This window comes from Bombina bombina, chromosome 12, assembly GCF_027579735.1.
Source record: "Bombina bombina isolate aBomBom1 chromosome 12, aBomBom1.pri, whole genome shotgun sequence".
In the NCBI taxonomy this organism is placed as follows: domain Eukaryota; kingdom Metazoa; phylum Chordata; class Amphibia; order Anura; family Bombinatoridae; genus Bombina; species Bombina bombina.
In genome coordinates this window covers 107,527,526-107,546,553 of record NC_069510.1, presented here as the reverse complement: position 1 = coordinate 107,546,553, position 19,028 = coordinate 107,527,526, and the positions used below count along the sequence as shown (strand labels likewise).

Below are 19,028 nucleotides of genomic sequence, written 5' to 3'. Positions count from 1 at the left end.
CTTTAGGGATCTAGACCTCAGTGGATTTGAAATGGGACATGTTAATCTGTTTATGGGATTTATAGGAGGGCAGCACTGCAGGCACTGTTTCTGTATGGAGGAGTTAAGGGGTTAATTTTATCCCCTTATCGGTATGAGGCTGGATAGACAGTTGGGCTCCATAAATGAGGGACAAATCTGCACTTTATTTTCCACTACTTACTGGTAGCCATTTTTTATTGATAGTATTGTTTCAGAACTGCATGCCGTTTCAATAGAAGCACCATTATTTTTCAATAAGGACAAGCTAGTTTTGTATACAGTTCCAGAATTGTAACCAAGTTTTTCAAATTCTCATGCATCAAAGTATATAGTTCTATCTTCTGAATATCCAGATAAGAAGACAAAAAATGGTAATTCATTGTACAGATTGGATGTTTGCTGTTCTCTTGCCATAAAAGTGCAAGGATCAGATGACTGGAGAAAAACAAATGGACTATTATTCTGAAAGGAGACCTGTACAATTGCAATATAAACATGGATAGTACAATGTATTGTCAAGACATATCAGTTAAAGAGAATTCCAGATCCAGATTTTATTCTTCAAGGACAATTTCAACCTTTTGGGCAATGGAAGCAGATGCATTCTTTCTTCTCATTGCAAGTTGGAAGTCCCACAAGTAGCATACACAAGTGTAGAATATATTGAATTCTGCTATCACAATATATATAATTTTTGTACTTCTCTTCCTAACTGGGAAGTCATTCTAAAGCAATATATTTTTTATTTAGTTTGGTTTTATTGTTATACCCTTTTTTGTTTGGCATTTTTGGAGAAGACAAGATTAAAAAAAAACAATAAAAAACATAGTTTGCACGTTCTCACCTTCTCAATGGGAAGGTTCCATTCTGACCATATGATTCTTTATCGGAAGCATTGAGGGATGATATTGTGTGTTTATCATATTTAGACAATATAGTCAAATATGTAAAGAGGACTTTAGGTCTTCCCCCAATGAGCTTTCAGTATTTCAAAGCATATCTACTCATTGTTTACTTCTCTCTGGAAAGTTAAAACATGTTAAAAGTGAATTGCATAAATATATTGTGAGATAAGATACCAATGTTTTCAGAAGTGTTATGTACCAAAACGTATATATTTTCCTTCCTCTGAATGGTTCAGACGCATTTAAGGATCTTTTAGTTAAGAGTGTATATAAACTATAAAATATTGTTGTGTCTTATGTAATCTTTTAGTAGTAGTGTTTTACAGTCACAAAAAACACAAACACAGAATTCACAACAGAAAGGAAATGATTTGCTACAGAACACTACCATACTGTATATGGGGACTATAGTACATGTACTGATATTAAGGCAAAGGTTTCCATCCTTTCACCTGGCATGATTTTCAACAGCTACTAATGTTCTCATGTGGTTGACAAACTAAGCAAGAAAAGGCAGCTAGTATTAAAAACTCTTACTTTAACCCCTTAATGACAATAGCACATTTTCTGTCCGTTTGGGACCAAGGCTATTTTTAAATTTTTGCAGTGTTTGTGTTTAGCTGTAATTTTCCTCTTACATATTTACTGTACCCACACATATTATATACATGTTCTTTGCTTTTTTTGTAAGTTATAGGGCCATAAATACAAATAGCACTTTGCTATTTCCAAACCATTTTTTTTTTCAAAATTAGCGCTAGTTACATTGTAACACTGATATCTTTCAGGAATCCCTGAATATCCCTTGACATGTATATAATATTTTTTAGAAGACAACCCAAAGTATTGATCTAGGCCCATTTTGGTATATTTCATGCCACCATTTCACGACCAAATGCGATCAAATAAAAAAAAATAGTCAACTTTTTCACAAACTTTAGGTTTCTCACAGAAATTATTTACAAACAGCTTGTGCAATTATGGCACACATGGTTGTAAATGCTTCTCTGGGATCCCCTTTGTTCAGAAATTGCAGACATATATGGCTTTGGCGTTGCTTTTTGGTATTTAGAAGGCCGCTAAATGCTGCTGCGCATCACACGTGTATTATGGCTAGCAGTGAAGAGGTTAATTAGGTAGCTTGTAGGGAGCTTGCAGGGTTAATTTTAGCTTTAGTGTAGAGATCAGCCTCCCACCTGACACATCACAACCCTGATCCCTCCCAAACAGCTCTCTTACCTCCCCCACCCCACAATTGTCCCCGCCATCTTAAGTACTGGCAGAAAGTCTGCCAGTACTAAAATAAGCTATCTGCTTATGCTGCTCTGTAGGATCCACCCTTAGCCCTCAACCTCCCTGACCCCCCCAAACAGCTGACTAACCTCCCCCTCTACCTTCTTGGGAGCCATCTTGGGTTCTGGCAGCTGTCTGCCAGTACCCAGTTTATAATATAGGAAATGTATATTTTTTCTTTTTTTTTTCTGTAGTGTAGCTTCCCCCCCAAGACCAACCCCCACCCCCTCCCAGATCCCTTAGATTATTTTTTGGGGCATTCCCTCCCCCATTTCTCCAACTTATACTTTTTTCTGCAGTGTAGCGGTTCCCACCCGCTCCCTCCGTGTGAGCCCCCGGAGACCCTGCGCCCGGAGACACCGCCCCCGATCCCGCCCCCCTCTCAGACGCAGAACCCATCGATGGCCGCCCACCCGCCTCCCACTTCAGCTCTCACCCACCAACCAATACGGCCATCGATGTCCGGTGCAGAGAGGGCCACAGAGTGGCTCTCTCTGCACCGGAGGGGTCAAAATGGTTATTGCAGGATGCCTCGATATCGAGGCATCACTGCAATAACCGGAAAGCAGCTGGAAGCGATCAGGATCACTTCCAGCGCTTGTTTTACTGGTGGACGTACCAGGTACGTCCATTGTCATTAAAGGGACACTAAACCCAAATTTTTTCTTTCGTGATTCAGATAGAGCATGCAATTTTAAGCAACTTTTTAATTTACTCCTATTTTCAAAATTTCTTCATTCTCTTGGTATCTTTATTTGAAATGCAAGAATGTAAGTTTAGATGACGGCCCATTTTGGGTGAATAACCTGGGTTATTCTTGCTGATTGGTGGATAAATTCATCCACCAATAAAAAAGTGCTGTCCAGAGTACTGTACCAAAAAAGAAGCTTAGATGCCTTCTTTTTCAAATAAAGAGAACAAAGAAAAAATTATAATAGGAGTAAATTAGAAAGTTACTTAAAATTTTGTGCTCTATCTGAATCATGAAATAAAAAATTTGGGTTCAGTGACCCTTTAAGTGACAATTTTTGAGTGACATACCTGGTACGTCCATTGTCATTAAGGGGTTAAAAAGTAATGTCTTGTATCTAAACCACATAGGTATATTACAGCACCTTAAAAGACCACTAAATACAGTAGAATTGCATAATTAACAAGTGCATAATAAACAGAAAATGCAATAACACTTACTCTAAATTTCAAATAAGCAGTAGATTTATCTTTTTTACAACACATTTAATTTTCCTTCCCATTTGCTGGCCCCCTTTATCATGTGACAGCCATCAGCCGATCACAGACTAGTATACGTATACCTTGTGAACTTGTGCACATGCTTTGTAGGAGCTGGTGCCCAGGGGCGAAACTGCAGGGGGTGCAGAGGTCGCAGGTGCGACTGGGCCCCTGAGGGTGGGGGCCCAGCTTTAAAAACATTTTTTTATTTTTTTTTTATACAAAATGTTAACCTACCACTACCTGCACTGATATCATGTGAGTGTGACATGACTACAGGGGTTAGTGTTTCTGTTTTACCCATTGGTGTTTATGTGTGTATGTATGGTGTGTGTGTATGGTGTATGTATGTATGTGACTGTGTGTGTATTTATGTATTTATGCATGTATATGTGTGTGTGTGTATGTATGTATGTGACTGTGTGTGTATTTATGTATTTATGCATGTATATATGTGTGTGTGTATGTGACTGTGTGTGTATTTATGTATTTATGCATGTATATGTGTGTGTGTGTGTATGTATGTATGTGACTGTGTGTGTATTTATGTATTTATGCATGTATATGTGTGTGTGTGTGTGTGTGCGTATGTATGTATGTGACTGTGTGTATTTATGTATTTATGCATGTATATGTGTGTGTGTATGGTGTGTGTGTATGGTGTGTGTATGTATGTGACTGTGTGTGTATTTATGTATTTATGCATGTATATGTGTGTGTGTGTGTATGTATGTATGTGACTGTGTGTGTATTTATGTATTTATGCATGTATATATGTGTGTGTGTGTGTGTGTGTGTGTGTGTGTATGTATGTATGTGACTGTGTGTGTATTTATACATGTATGTGTGTGTGTATGTATGTGTGTATGTGTGTATGTGTGTGTGTATGTATGTATGTGACTGTGTGTGTATTTATTTATGTGTGTGTGTGTATGTTTGGGGAACCAGCAAATTACAGACCTTGTTACTACAGCATGGGGGGGCAGGGGGTAAACAGTGTCAGTCTATACAGTACCACTGTATACAGTATGGGGGGGTGGACCATGTCACAGACTACTGTGGTCACTTTATAAAGTACTGGGGCGGGTAGGGTCTGGCCAGCCATCTCACCGGCAGATTACAGACTGTGTCACTAACTTACTATATACAGTACTGGTGGGTTAAACAGTGTCACTATATACAGTAATAGGGGGTCAGACCATCTCACAGACTGTGGGCACAGGGTACCTCCTTTTGCAGACATGTAATCTGATTCACATTTTTTTTCTGTGTAAAATGTAAAAAAAAATAAAAAAAATTATATGTATTAAATTCACCCTTTTTTTGGAGGGGGGAGGGGTGGTGGGGGGGGGCCCTTCTTAGATTCTTGCACCTGGGCCCTGTGGTTTCTAGTTACGCCTCTGCTGGTGCCTCAGAAAATGAGTATATAAAAAGAATGTGCAAAATTTGATAATAGACGTAAATGGGAAAGTCTCTTAAATTTCTATGCCGTATTTGAATCATTATACACTGCTCAAAAAAATAAAGGGAACACTTAAACAACACAATGTAACTCCAAGTCAATCACACTTCTGTGAAATCAAACTGTCCACTTAGGAAGCAACACTGAGTGACAATCAATGTCACATGCTGTTGTGCAAATGGGATAGACAACAGGTGGAAATTATAGGCAATTAGCAAGACACCCCCAATAAAGGAGTAGTTCTGCAGGTGGTGACCACAGACCACTTCTCAGTTCCTATGCTTTCTGGCTGATGTTTTGGTCACTTATGAATGCTGGCTGTGCTTTCACTTTAGTGGTAGCATGAGACGGAGTCTACAACCCACACAAGTGGCTCAGGTAGTGCAGCTCATCCAGGATGGCACATCAATGCGAGCTGTGGCAAGAAGGATTGCTGTGTCTGTCAGCGTAGTGTCCAGAGCATGGAGGCGCTACCAGGAGACAGGCCAGTACATCAGGAGACGTGGAGGAGGCCATAGGAGGGCAACAACCCAGCAGCAGGACCGCTACCTCCGCCTTTGTGCAAGGAGGAACAGAAGGAGCACTGCCAGAGGCCTGCAAAATGACCTCAAGCAGGCCACAAATGTGCATGTGTCTGCTCAAACAGTTAGAAACAGACTCCATGAGGGGGGTATGAGGGCCCGACGTCCACAGGTGGGGGTTGTGCTTACAGCCCAACACCGTGCAAGACGTTTGTCATTTGCCAGAGAACACCAAGATTGGCAAATTCGCCACTGGCGCCCTGTGCTCTTCACAGATGAAAGCAGGTGCACACTGAGCACATTTGACAGACGTGACAGTCTGGAGATGCCGTGGAAAATGTTCTGCTGCCTGCAACATCCTCCAGCATGGCCGGTTTGGCAGTAGGTCAGTAATGGTGTGGGGTGGCATTTCTTTGAGGGGCCGAACAGCCCTCCATGTGCTCTCCAGAGGTAGCCTGACTGCCATTAGGTATCGAGATGAGATCCTCAGACCCCTTGTGAGACCATATGCTGGTGTGGTTGGCCCTGGGTTCCTCCTAATGCAAGACAATGCTAGACCTCATGTGGCTGGAGTGTGTCAGCAGTTCCTGCAAGACGAAGGCATTGATGCTATGGACTGGCCCACCCGATCCCCAGACCTGAATCCAATTGAGCACATCTGGGACATCATGTCTCGCTCCATCCACCAACTTCACGTTGCACCACAGACTGTCCAGGAGTTGGTGGATGCTTCAGTCCAGGTCTGGGAGGAGATCCCTCAGGAGACCATCCGCCACCTCATCAGGAGCATGCACAGGCGTTGTAGGGAGGTCATACAGGCACGTGGAGGCCACACACACTACTGAGCCTCATTTTGACTTGTTTTAAGGACATTACATCAAAGTTGGATCCGCCTGTAGTGTGTTTTTCCACTTTAATTTTGAGTGTGACTCCAAATCCAGACCTCCATGGGTTAAAAATATGATTTCCATTTTTTAATTTTTGTGTGATTTTGTTGTCAGCACATTCAACTATGTAAAGAACAAAGTATTTAATTAGAATATTTAATTCATTCAGATCTAGGATGTGTTATTTTAGTGTTCCCTTTATTTTTTTGAGCAGTGTAGTTTAATTTTGACTTTAGCGTCCCTTTAACTGGTAATGCATGCAAGTTAGGCTGCATATTTATAACACACTATGCTCATTCACATAGCGTTCCTGAAACAGTTTCTATACTTAGCAGCTGGCTCATGTATTGTCTTATAGTACAGTAATTGATTTAATCAAAATTGTGTTTGTTTGCTGAACTTTAATTGTATATAGAGGGCCTTAGTCTAAAGGTTCCATTAGCTAGGCCATATTGAATGGGGTTAGCCACTTATGTCTCTGGCGATACTGATATAGCAAGGAGTTAGACAGAAGAGAGACCCTTGCTCTTGTCTCCCTGCACATCTGCTGACTCAGCTCCATTGTAACCAGTTTAAGCTAGAATGTGACTCACTCTTTTTGGCCAGGCGTCAGCTCGCCTCTCGCCATAAACATTCAGCATATGGGTCCAGCTGGACCGCTCTGCACTTTCATTGTTACGTGAGCCAATCATCAAAGTTTATCCAGCAAGAAGAGCGGAAACTCCTGTGTCTGAGAAATGTAACAACTTAGGACCCAGAGAAGAAGAAACAGGGAAACATAGTCTATTGTTTGCATTCTGAAAGGTGATTTCTATCTGTGACCAATGAACACAAGAGAATGAAAAGATACAAAACATTGTCCAATTATTTAGCAGCCCTATGTCAAGACATTTGTCACCAGAAGTTTAGTGAGCACCCTAAAACAACTCGTAGCACAGCCCAGTATGTACAGTACCTGCAACACGTGGGAGGAACTTTATTGCAGATAAACTAATTAATCTCTTCCTTTGCCATAAGAAAACCTGAAACATGTGCATGAGTTCAGAGAACCAATATAGAAATGTTCGCTCACCAGTTTTCTAGATAATTAAATGATGGAAGAAAGGATAAGTGTACTCCCTGGGCTTTAGGCTAGTCATATCAGAGTCCAACCTTTTCACCCCAGGGGTCATGTTGGCATTTTTTCTCCATGGCCGAGGAGAATGTGCACTGATGCACCTGTGTTACTGTAAGGTTCTAAACACAACGTTATATGGTATCCTGCTCCAACACATTCCATCTCTTATACCTCTATCAGTATGTGTATATATATATATATATATATATATATAGCTAGCTAATATAAGAACAAGTACACATAAGTACTAACGGGTGCCTCACTTGTGGTCCTGGGCCTTTAGACAAGCTTGTGTTATGCTAATTACTGCGTACTGCCTTGTGTCTATCCCAGGATGTCTTAACTCTTGGCCACGTCTTCACTAGATCGCTGTAAAATCTATTACCTCATTCCTAATGTGAAGACCCTCTCATTACCATAACATTTGGTACAACTTATTTATTTTCGCACACTGTTTCTGAATTACACATTTACTTTCTATGTGCATAGATTCTGCAACCCTTAAAGGAAGATATTACTATAAAAGAAGCTAATATAAAAACTTTCCTATATATACTTTTTTTTTTTAAATCATATATACTATAAATCTTTCCTATGCTCCAAGAAGTGACTTCTGAAAAGCTGAAGAATCATTGTTTATCAACTTTTCTACTTGCACAACAATCAGCACTGGGGGATGTAGGGAAATTTTGCTTTCAGAATGAAGCTTTAGAGGTTAAAACTATGGGGCCGATTGTCCCCTGATGCCCCTGTTTCTGTGCGGAAACAGCAGTTAAGAATCAGTGGTCTTAAGACCGCTGCTCCTTAATTGGTCCACTGCCTCTGAGACTGCGTACATCAATCCGCCTGATCTCATATGATCGAGTTGATTGACACCCCCTGCTAGCGGCCAATTGGCAGCGAATCTGCAGGTGGGGCATTGCACACGCAGTTCACCAGAACTGTTTGTGTAATGTTAAATGCCGACAGCGTACGCTGTCGGCATTCAGCGATATCTGTCGGACATGATCCGCTGAGCGGATCATGTCGGACAGACATTTGATAAATCGGCCCCTATATATGGAGAAATAATTATTGTTGATAAACTACAGATAAATAACCAGTTTGATTGCAGTAGCGCTAGTTTCCTATATTATTTTAGAGCCTGAGAAACACAACCATTCATGTACTATTTGCACATACACTGCGGGCAGAAATGTGCTATCACACAGCAGTTACATGTGTTAAAATATTGTTTGCAGTAAAATATATTTAAATTAAATTGTATTTAGTAATATAAACCTCTTAAAAATAGATTGAACGTAGCCAACCTAGTACAAGGTTCCTTTAAGAAGTGCACTTAGAAGCATGTTTAATATGAGAGAGTTCTGGGACAGCATATGATCTGCATGGTCTGATTCCTCTCACTAGGATCTTCCAGATGGGATGCTTAAGTATATGAATCTGTGTGTGGGCTGCCGGCCAATAAAAACACACCCCATCTCAACTCTGCATCTTGCATTTAGAGCTCCAAATGTTTACATATGGTCTCTCACTGCTGCATTTTTCCTTGTCAAATCATATTGCTCTTACACATCTCTCATTCATGTAACCCAAACATATATTAGTCATCAAAGCTTTGCTTTTTTTTTTTTTCTTTACTCCCACACACTTCAATTCATCCAAACAAATATTTACCCCTTCAGTTTTGGATGGAATAGCATTTGGTTTCTTAATAAGACTGATTTAAAGCTAACACAGATCTTTGCAATATAATGAAAACAGTTTACAGAAAAGAGGTTGGCTAATAAATGGGCATCTTCTAATCCTAACATTAGTTCATGTATGCTCTTCACTCCCTAATAACTCTGTAAAATATATAAATCCACAGGGAGAACAGGGCGACGATGGGAAGACGGAAGGTGCCCCTGGATCTCCTGGTGACAGAGTAAGATATGCTCCCCCTTTCTGCCCATGTGAATCAGGGACTATTTAAATGTGTCTATAAGTAGCAATACTTTTCTTTAGGGACGGCCTTAGCGTAAGTAAATCTTTTATTTGTTGGCCTGTTTGTATACAGGGTTGCTAAAGTGTTAGTCTCCTGTTGGCCCTATCTATGCCATACAGTCCTAGGTCACGGATCCAGCTGCTGACCCATTTCCCTATGTTATGGAAACCTAAATATGTTGTTATAAATTGTATTTTTTTTGTCCCAGTTACTTTGGAGGTTACAATGAATGTTAAGATTTGCCTTTAGGTTAGTGTAAATATTCATCATGTTTTGTGTATTCTAAAGGGGCCAGTTGGTGATCGTGGAGATAGAGGAGAGCCCGGAGACCCTGGATATCCTGTGAGTTGAATATTTCTGTATTTTCTACTTGAAAATACTAAACTGCTAATGTAGGGTATCAAATATTCTATCATTTGTCATTAGGAGCCATTGACTATGGCTTTGTTGTCTGATTAAACCCTCCACATTTAGTCCATTGTTCTTAAACTCCTAAATTATAATACAGATAGTAAAATGGTTGTTCTTTTTTATGTTTTATGCAACTAAGAAAATAATTGTGACTTTAGACAGTACGTAGAATACTTGGAGAGAGAGAGATGTGGTGTTCCAAGTTCATGACATTAACCTTTCATATGCAAATAAAACTCTGCTGAATAAATAATTTTCTTTCATAAGGTAGTGAGGGTCCACAATCCATTACTCCTGGGATTCAACTCCTGGCCACTAGGAGGAGGCAGAGATTCCCAAAACCTTTAAGTGCACTTTATCCCTTTCACCTCAGTGGATAACCCAGCTACAGAATTGCGGTGCTCCAGATTCTTCATTGAGAGGGGTCCTCAGACTGATTTGAGGCCCATTTTCCCCCTCAGACAGCTGCTAGTGAGACAGAGGGGAGATTGGAGTAAGGGGCAGTGACACAATTACTTACAGTTAGTCACAAGCCTGCCACAGGTGTCATGGATACTGTTACCTTAGCCTCATCACTAAGATCCTTTGCTATAATGTGCTGAGCACTGGATGGGCTATCTACTGGAATCAGTAATTTCATGCAGCTGATAAGCACAGTGGAATGGGTGCTTGTCAGGTCATCACATTGTACATTTGACATGTTACATCATAGTCAGGGCAGTTCATTTATAGCAGACATGAAAACATTTACACTAGAATGTATTATGTTTTACTGTCTATGTGTTATTTGGAGAACTTTATGGGGCAGTAATGACCTTTAATTGAAAACACATTATTTTTAAAATTGATTTATATAATTTTTATATATTTCTACCTTTTGTAGAAAGTTGTGCGCGCTCCTTCTTCTTACTTAGCGCGTTCCCTGTCAGTCAACTGCGCTACATGTACTATTATGTATTATAGTTTATGTGCCTAATAGCACGCGGCGGCTTCTCCTACACAGTAATAATTCCGACCTGCGCTTACCAAGTTGCGCTCCTTTATTGGGTTAGTGTGCTTCATGCTTTTATATTATTTTTGTAGGCTATAATTCTTCTCTCGCAGTGCAAAAGATCCTCTGATCACACTTAAAGGGACAGTATACACCAATATATTCATATAACTGCATGTAATAGACACTACTATAAAGAAGAATATGCACAGATACTGATATAAAAATCCAGTATAAAACCTTTTAAACTTACTTAGAAGTTCCCAGTTTAGCACTGTTGCAGCAGGAAGGGCAGACACCCCCCCCCCCTCTCCCCTGCATATGACAAGACCCATTATATAACCAGGAGTCTTTAGACATCAGCAAACATCTAAAACTTTGGGAATTGGTTAGATCAAGGCCTTCCAGAGGAAGGTTTCTTCTGTCCCATAGGACCCTGTAAAGGCACAGGCCTTTTTCCTTGTGTTCAGGGTCTAGAACTCATGGGAGTAATAGTTCCAGTTCAGAAGTCAGAACAAGGCCAAGATTTTTACTCCAACCTTTTTATTGTTCCCAAGAAGGAGGGAACATTTGAATCCTATATTGAAACAATATTGAAACAATTAGGATTATTCTTTCCTTCTTTCAACAGGGGCAATATATTTCAATGATAGACTTGATGGATGCTTATCTTTATATTCCTATCCACAGAGACCATCACCAATTCCTAATATTTGCTTATCAGGACATTTTCAGTTTGGTGTTCTCTCATTTGATCCGGCTACAACCTAGAATCTTTATACAGGTTCTGGGAACTCTCTTGTCAGTAATAAGAGCTCAAGGTATTTCAGTGGCTCCATACCTGGACAATCTTTTGGTACAGGCTCCATCTTTACCCTTAGCAGTATCTCATACCAACAAGCTTTTGTTTCTTCTGAATCATGGCCGGAGAATCAAAATTCCAAAGAGTTACCTATCTCCTTAAACTAGAGTCTATGTTCTAGGCATCATTATAGACTCAGTAACAATAAGACTTTCATTAACAGATCAAAGTTACAGGCAACATGTTTGAAACTTCAATCTCTCTCTAATCCTACTTGTAAACATTTACATGGAGGTAATAGGCCTAATGGGTGTTGCATCAGATGTCATTCCTTTTTCCTGGTTTCACATGAGACCTCTTAAATTATGCATGCTATGCCATTGGTGCAAGGACTAGACTTAGAAAACCAGCCCATTTCTCTGGGGGCATCTTTTGTCCGGCCAATCTGGACAATAATAATTTGGAGTGCAGTATGGGGGTCCAAGAGAGCAAAAGGAGTTTGGTCTCCTCAGAAGGTTAATATCTTAGAACTCTGTGCAATCTTCAGGGCCCTTCAGAGCTGACCTCTTCTGAAGGAAGATACTTTATATGTTTCCAATCAGACAGTCTCACATCTGTGGCGTATATCAATCACCAAGGGGGAACTCGCAGTTCTCTAGTGATGAAGGAGGTTTCTCTGATTTTGTCTTGGGAGGAGAGCAATCTTTGTACAATTTCCGCAACTCATATCCCGGGTGTGAACAATTGGACATTCAGATTCTGTCTTGGAAGATATCTGTATTGTCGCTTCTTTCTTGTGAGCCTCCTTAGCTGATGTTTCGCAAGGATAAGATGGTTTTAAGGACAAAATTTGATTTATTTTGTTTATACCAAAAGTGGTGTCCTATGACGATATTAATCGAGATATTGTTACCTCTCTTTAACCTCAAAATTCTCTACAAGCTACAGGTCACAGACGTTACTTTAGCTTCTTGGTTCACAAGGCTTACTTGGAGGCAGAAATATCTCCCCCAAAAACGCATTACAGCCAGTGTTCCCTCTAAAGCCAGTTTTGTGTGAAGCCCAGCAACGAAACAGTTAATTAAAACAATTAGCTAACACTACACAATGCAGACTGCAAGGTGTGGTTACCTTATTAACTATTACACTGCTGGGCCGCTCACAAAATAGGCTTTAGAGGGAACACAGATTACAGCCCATTATACTAGATTAGTTTCCACGTCATTGGATTTGGGACTCTAACCACCAAAATCTATGCTTACATGATAAATTCATTTATTTAACGGTGTAGAGAGTCCACAAGCCCTCGCCCAAAATTATTAATAATATTAAAATATATATATATTTTTGCGGACAGTTCTATTTTGCACCTGTTTTCCCTGCTTTGTCATTCCCTACCTTTTTTCTTCTTCTCCTTGATGGGCCATACGTTAGACTGGCTTACCATTGAGGTGGAAGGGATGAAGTGCTCTTGGAAGTTTAGGGAATCTTTGCCTCATCCTAGTGGCCAGGAGTAATGGATTGTGGACTCTCACCACCATGAAATAAATAAATGTATCTGGTAAGCATAAATGCTAGGCACACTGAGCAACTGGTCCACATCTGGCATCCCGCATCACCCTTAGGGAGACTTCCCTAAGGGTCATAATTTGAATAAATAAGGGTTATAGGGGAAACCAGACGTGGACTCCTTGCCCAGTGAATATGGCTGCACCTCACTGACGAGGCCCATAGGAGGCCGAAGCAATCGTCTGGGGTTGTCTTGTTCCTTGTTCAAAGAATTGCCTGGTATTTTGGGGCTGGACTGACCTTACATGGCAGGATCAGACTCATATGCTTCAGGAAAGTTTTCCTTTGTGAAAAGCAGAACTGGGCTAAAAGAGACTGCTCCTAAGTGTTGACTTGCCATAGAATAAGCTATTGAGCTGTTGTTAGTTCCTGGTAGAGCACTTCTCTCTTTGTATGCATTTGAATAATGACCCTGGGGAGGTCTCCCTAAGGGTGATAGGAGAAACCAGACGTGGACTCCTTGCCCAGTAAAGCTTAGAGGAATGTGGTTGCACCTCACTGATGAGGCCCATAGGAGGCCTAAACGATCGTCTTGGGTTGTCATGTTCCTTATTCAAAGGATAATTGCCTGGTATTTCCGGGCTGGACTGACCTTACTTGGCGGGATCAGTCTGATATGCTTCAGGAAAGTTTTCCTTTGTGAAAAGCAGAACAGGGCTAAAAGAGGCTGCTCCTAGGTGGTGACTCACCACAGAACAAGCTACTGAGTTGTTCGTTCCTGATAGAGTGTTTCTCTCTTTATATGTATTTATGAGTCAGCACTGATTGGCTAAAAACATAAATTATGCTTACATGATAATTTAATTTCCATCTGTGGGAGGAGAGTCCACTGCTTCATTTATCACTTGTGGGAAATAAGAACCTGGCCACCAGGAGAAGGCAAACACACCCCAGCCAAAGGTTTAAATACCTCCCCCACTCCCCTCATCCCCCAGTCATTCTGCCAAGGGAACAAGAAACAGTAGGAGAAATAACAGGTTATAAATGGTGCCAGAAGATTAAAAATAAATTTAGGTCTGCCCCCCGGAGAACGGGCGGGTGCAGTGGACTCTCCTCCTACAGATGGAAATTAAATTATCAGGTAAGCATAATTTATGTTTTCCATCTTAATGGGAGGAGAGTCCACTGCTTCATTCATAACTCGTGGGAACAAATACCCAAGGTCTAGAGGACACTAAATGAAAAAAAACGTGAGGGTAAGGGAGGCGGACCATATACTGAGGGCACCACAGCCTGCAGAACCTCTCTCCCAAAAGCTGAAACAAAAAAGTCAAGTTTATAAAATTTTGCACAAGTATGTAAGGATGACCAGGTGGCCGCCTTACAAATCTGCTCCATGGAAGCCTCATTCTTAAAGGCCCAAGAAGAGGCTTGTGTCCCACTGTCTCATATGCCAGACGGAGCATACTCCTCAACCAAAAGGATAGAGTAGTTGCCAGAGGCCTTTTGCCCCCTGCGCCTTTCAGAATACACAACAAATAAGGACGACATCTGTCTGAATTCCTTTGTGGCTTGAAGTAAAACTTCAAGGCCCAAACCACATCCAGATTATGAAGTAACCTCTCCGAAGAAGAAGGGTTAGAACACAAGGAAGGAACTACTATTTCCTGATTGATGTTACGACTCAACACTACGTTGGGAAGGAATCCCAAACCAGTGCGAAGAACAGCCTTATCAGCATGAAAAACTAAGTAGGGAGGCTCACATTGCAAGGCTGCCAACTCAGAGATGCAATAGCCAATAACAGGACCTTCCATAAGAGAATCTTAGTGTTAAGGGCATGCACAGGCTCAAACGGGGCCCTCTGCAAAACCTTAAGAACCAAGTTTAAGCTCCAAGGAGGAGCCGGATTCCTGAAGACCGGTCTAATCCTAACCAGAGCCTGAACAAATGACTGAATGTCAGGAAGCTCTGCAAGCTTCTTATGCAACAGTACAGATAAAGCCGAGATCTGTCCCCTTAGGAAACTGGCGGCAAGACCCTTATTTAGACCGCCCTGAAGAAAGGCCAAAATCCTAAATACCCTGACCTTATGCCATGGCTATCCTTGTTCCTCACACCAGGACAAGTAGGTCCTCCACACCTTGTGGTAGATACGTCTAGTGACCGGCTTCCTGGCCTGAACGAGAGTGTCAATCACTCTCTCCAAAAATCCTCTCTTGGCTAAAACTAGGCGTTCAATCTCCATGCAGTCAGCCTCAGAGAATTGAGATTTTGATGTTAAAAAAGGACCTTGAACTAGCAGATCCTTGTGACAAGGTAACTTCCACGGCGTATATGACCACATTACTACTAGATCCGCAAACCACGTCCTCTGCAGCCACGACAGAGCAATCAGAATAGCCGAAGCTTGCTCCTGTTTGATGCGGGCCACTACCCGAGGTAGAAGAGGCAACGGTGGAAATATGTAAATTAGGTTGAAGTCCCAGGCTACCGCCAAGGTGTGTATCAGTTTCGCCTGGGGATCCCTGGATCGCGACCCGTATCTGGGTAGCTTGCAATTGAGTCTGGACACCATGAGATCTATTTCCGGCATCTGCTGCAAATCTCCGCAAACATCTTGGGATGGAGAGACCATTCCCCTGGATGAAACATCTGTCTGCTCAGAAAATCCACTTCCCAGTTGTCTACACCCGGAATGTGGATCGCTGAGAACGAACAATTGTGAGTCTCTGCCCATTCCGGAATCCAAGATACTTCCCTCCTCGCTAGGGAGCTTCCCCCCCGGTGGTTTATGTAAGCCACCGAGGTAATGTTGTCCGATTGGAATCTGATGAATTGGGAGGACCCCAGAGGGGGCCAAGCCCTCAGAGTGTTGAATATTGCTCGAAGTTCCAAAATATTTATGGCTAGACTCGATTCCTCTCAAGTCCATCTGCCTTGTTCCTTTCTGGCACCCCAAACAGCTCCCCATCCTGATAGATTTGCATCCATGGTTACAATCTCCCAGGATGGTCTCAGGAAAAATGATCTCCCAGGATGGTCTCAGGAAGAATGTCCCCTGAGACAACTGTCCTAGTCGGATCCACCAAGATAGGGACTCCCTTACCGGTCTGTACAGGGATATCTGTTGGGACAAATCTGAATGATCGCCATTCCATTGTCTCAATATGCACAGCAAATTTGGCTTTTTTTTCTCAATATTGTCATTATATCATATTCATTATTACCAAACTCATGTTGTATGAATACATGACGAGGAATCCTCATAAAACATTTTGAACATATAGGCATAAGAGCATGTAGCTTGCTTTCATTACTGAGCCTGCATTAAAGGGACAGTAATAATAATAATAACTAGTATTTATATAGCGCCTTTTTCCCAGTTGAACTCAAAGCGCTTTTTCAGCGCTTGCTCTCGGAATTAACCAAATCGGCAGCTGAATATTAATAGTTGTTATTATTACCCAAATTAATGGTACTCATTTTATCGACCTCGTAAGGATGAAGGGCTGAGTCGGCCCTGTCTGAATTTGAACCTGTGACCTTGGATCTTTTAAACAGGCTTTTTTGGAGTCAGGGTATTTACCAATTGAGCTACCTCACCGACATAACAGTATACACCAGTGATGGCGAACCTTGGAACTCCAGATGTTTCAGAACTACATGATGCTCAACTGGACTTCAGAGTGCCTAAGCATCATGGGAATTGTAGTTTTGAGACATCTGGAGTGCCAAGGTTCACCATCACTGGTATACACCAATTTTTATATAACTGCATGTAATAGACACTACTATAAAGAAGAATATGCACAGATACTGATCTAAAAATCCAGCATAAAATGGTTTCAAAACTTACTTAGAAGCTCCCAGTTTAGGACTGTTGATGAGGTAGTCTGGGATACCCACTGAAAGGGGCTGGGAAAACACAAAGTGCTGACCCCCCTCCTTCTCTGCATATGAAAAGACATAAAATAAACAGGAGTCTGTAGACATCAGTATACATCTGGCACTGTGGGGCTTGGTTAGCTCCCAGATGGACTATATAAATGGATCATCTACAAAACATTTATGCAAAGAAAAATCTAGTGCACAATGTCCCTTTAAGCCTTAAAGCACTGATGAAATGAACCCACACTTTAAAGGTAGGGTCTTCTCCTAAACGCATAGGGGGAAACAAATTGAACCGTGCAGCCAAATCTAAGACTAAGCTGGAGAACATAATGCAAATTGGTCTTCTTGATATTATTAGTAGATTCCAAATAATACTTAAAGGCCTACCAGAGTATTCTTGTCATTACTGGTATTTCTACAGAACAACAATTAACATTGTGACAATTTAGTACCTTTGGTACACAGAACAGATCATTGTATAAAGGAAAAGATGCACTATACCAGTGCTCAATTCTTCCCAGGCGCCTTAGCACCAGTGGCACCCATAAAAATTGTGCCTGGTTTCAAGATTTAAGGTTGATCATAGTTTCTAAATTCTGCAGTATCTGGCCTTGCTATACTTGACTTATCCAAAGTCCTTTTTGTCACAAACCCAGGCCTCCCTGCTCACTCACTATACTGAAGCTTACAGGCCATGGCTAGCGGGCAGCGATGGTGATAGTGACTGGAAGGCATCAGTCCCAGGCAGGGAACATCTCACTGGTCTGGTTGCCGAGGCACTGAGGAACATAGCAGCCCATGGAATATTGTGTCAGGTGATATCAAATATAAGTGTCTGTGGGGCCGTGCTAGCTTACAGGGTTATAGTTACTAGTGATTGTACAGCATGAAGGAGCCTATAGCATTCTCCCTGCCATGTGTTTTATATATATAAATAATGTCTGGCTCATAATCTTTGGGCAAATGTGTTGAGCCCTGACCTAACCACCATCTTGACAAAATATTACAAAAGGAGGAACACAAAGCAAAACTAAGTTTTTAGACACCTCTGCTCTGGGTAAATCCTCAAGTAAAATTATTTTGAAAGTTAACTTACATACAATTAATTGAGAGAGTCAGAAAGATTATGCTAAAAGTTGCTACTGAAGTTCCTTGGAGGAACATGAAAACTATACAAATGCTTTCCAAGCCTTGAAATGAGGTAAAACATTTGTCAATAGGGTAACATTGACTAAAGTAGCACTCAGATATCAAAAACATCAACTTTTGGAGTATTTATGGCTAATTAAATAAAAATAATAATCTGCTAAATGCAAAGGGGGAACCTCTCTTCACACCCTTTGAAAAAGTTACACATATACGGTTCTTAAAAGACAAAATATCAGTGCTAACACTTTAAAGTTTTAGGCATTCAATTTTGCCTTGGGATTGAAGACTAGTGAATTGGGAAATGCATATGAAAGGTTGACTTGCTCAGGAATTATTATTACCTCTATACCAAATCCATGTGCATGATACTTGATTCACTTTAATGTTTTTCTCAACAAGCTCTCTTTGTGGGAAAACAACATCTGAGAGTGGTTTTTAGTGTAATCTCTATGTGAAGACTATTGACTAGGTCAATTAAAATAGACAAGATTCTCAACACAAGCAGGATGAATACCAGATGTTGGGACAAAGAACCTCTGGATCAGAGTTGTCAATAATTTTGCAAGTGTGCACAATGGAGAATCAAAATTAGAATATAACGTACCTATAAGCAACCATCAATGAGAACCGCTAAGATATATATTGTTATTTTAGTTTGTACATGTACTGACTTCTGCACGACAGACTTGTTTCCAGGACCCTTTTTTGGAAAAGAAAAGAGCACTTGTGGCAGGATTTGATAATCAAAATTCTAAATTCTCTGATTTACTTTGTGAGTAATGGCCACAGCTTAAATAATGCCTTTATTGTCACCGAGTAACACTCACAGTAGAGTATTCTTGACTACAA

At 41.0% G+C, this 19,028-nt stretch overlaps 1 protein-coding gene across 1 annotated transcript in view; it reads left to right on the top strand.

Moving 5' to 3' along the window:
- COL27A1 (collagen type XXVII alpha 1 chain) overlaps positions 1-19,028 on the top strand; it is a 591,531-nt gene that overhangs the window by 453,496 nt on the left and 119,007 nt on the right. The window contains exons 42-43 of the mRNA XM_053696152.1: positions 9,307-9,363; positions 9,712-9,765. Coding sequence (XP_053552127.1) covers positions 9,307-9,363; positions 9,712-9,765 — 111 coding nt within the window. The remainder of the gene's footprint in view (positions 1-9,306; positions 9,364-9,711; positions 9,766-19,028) is intronic.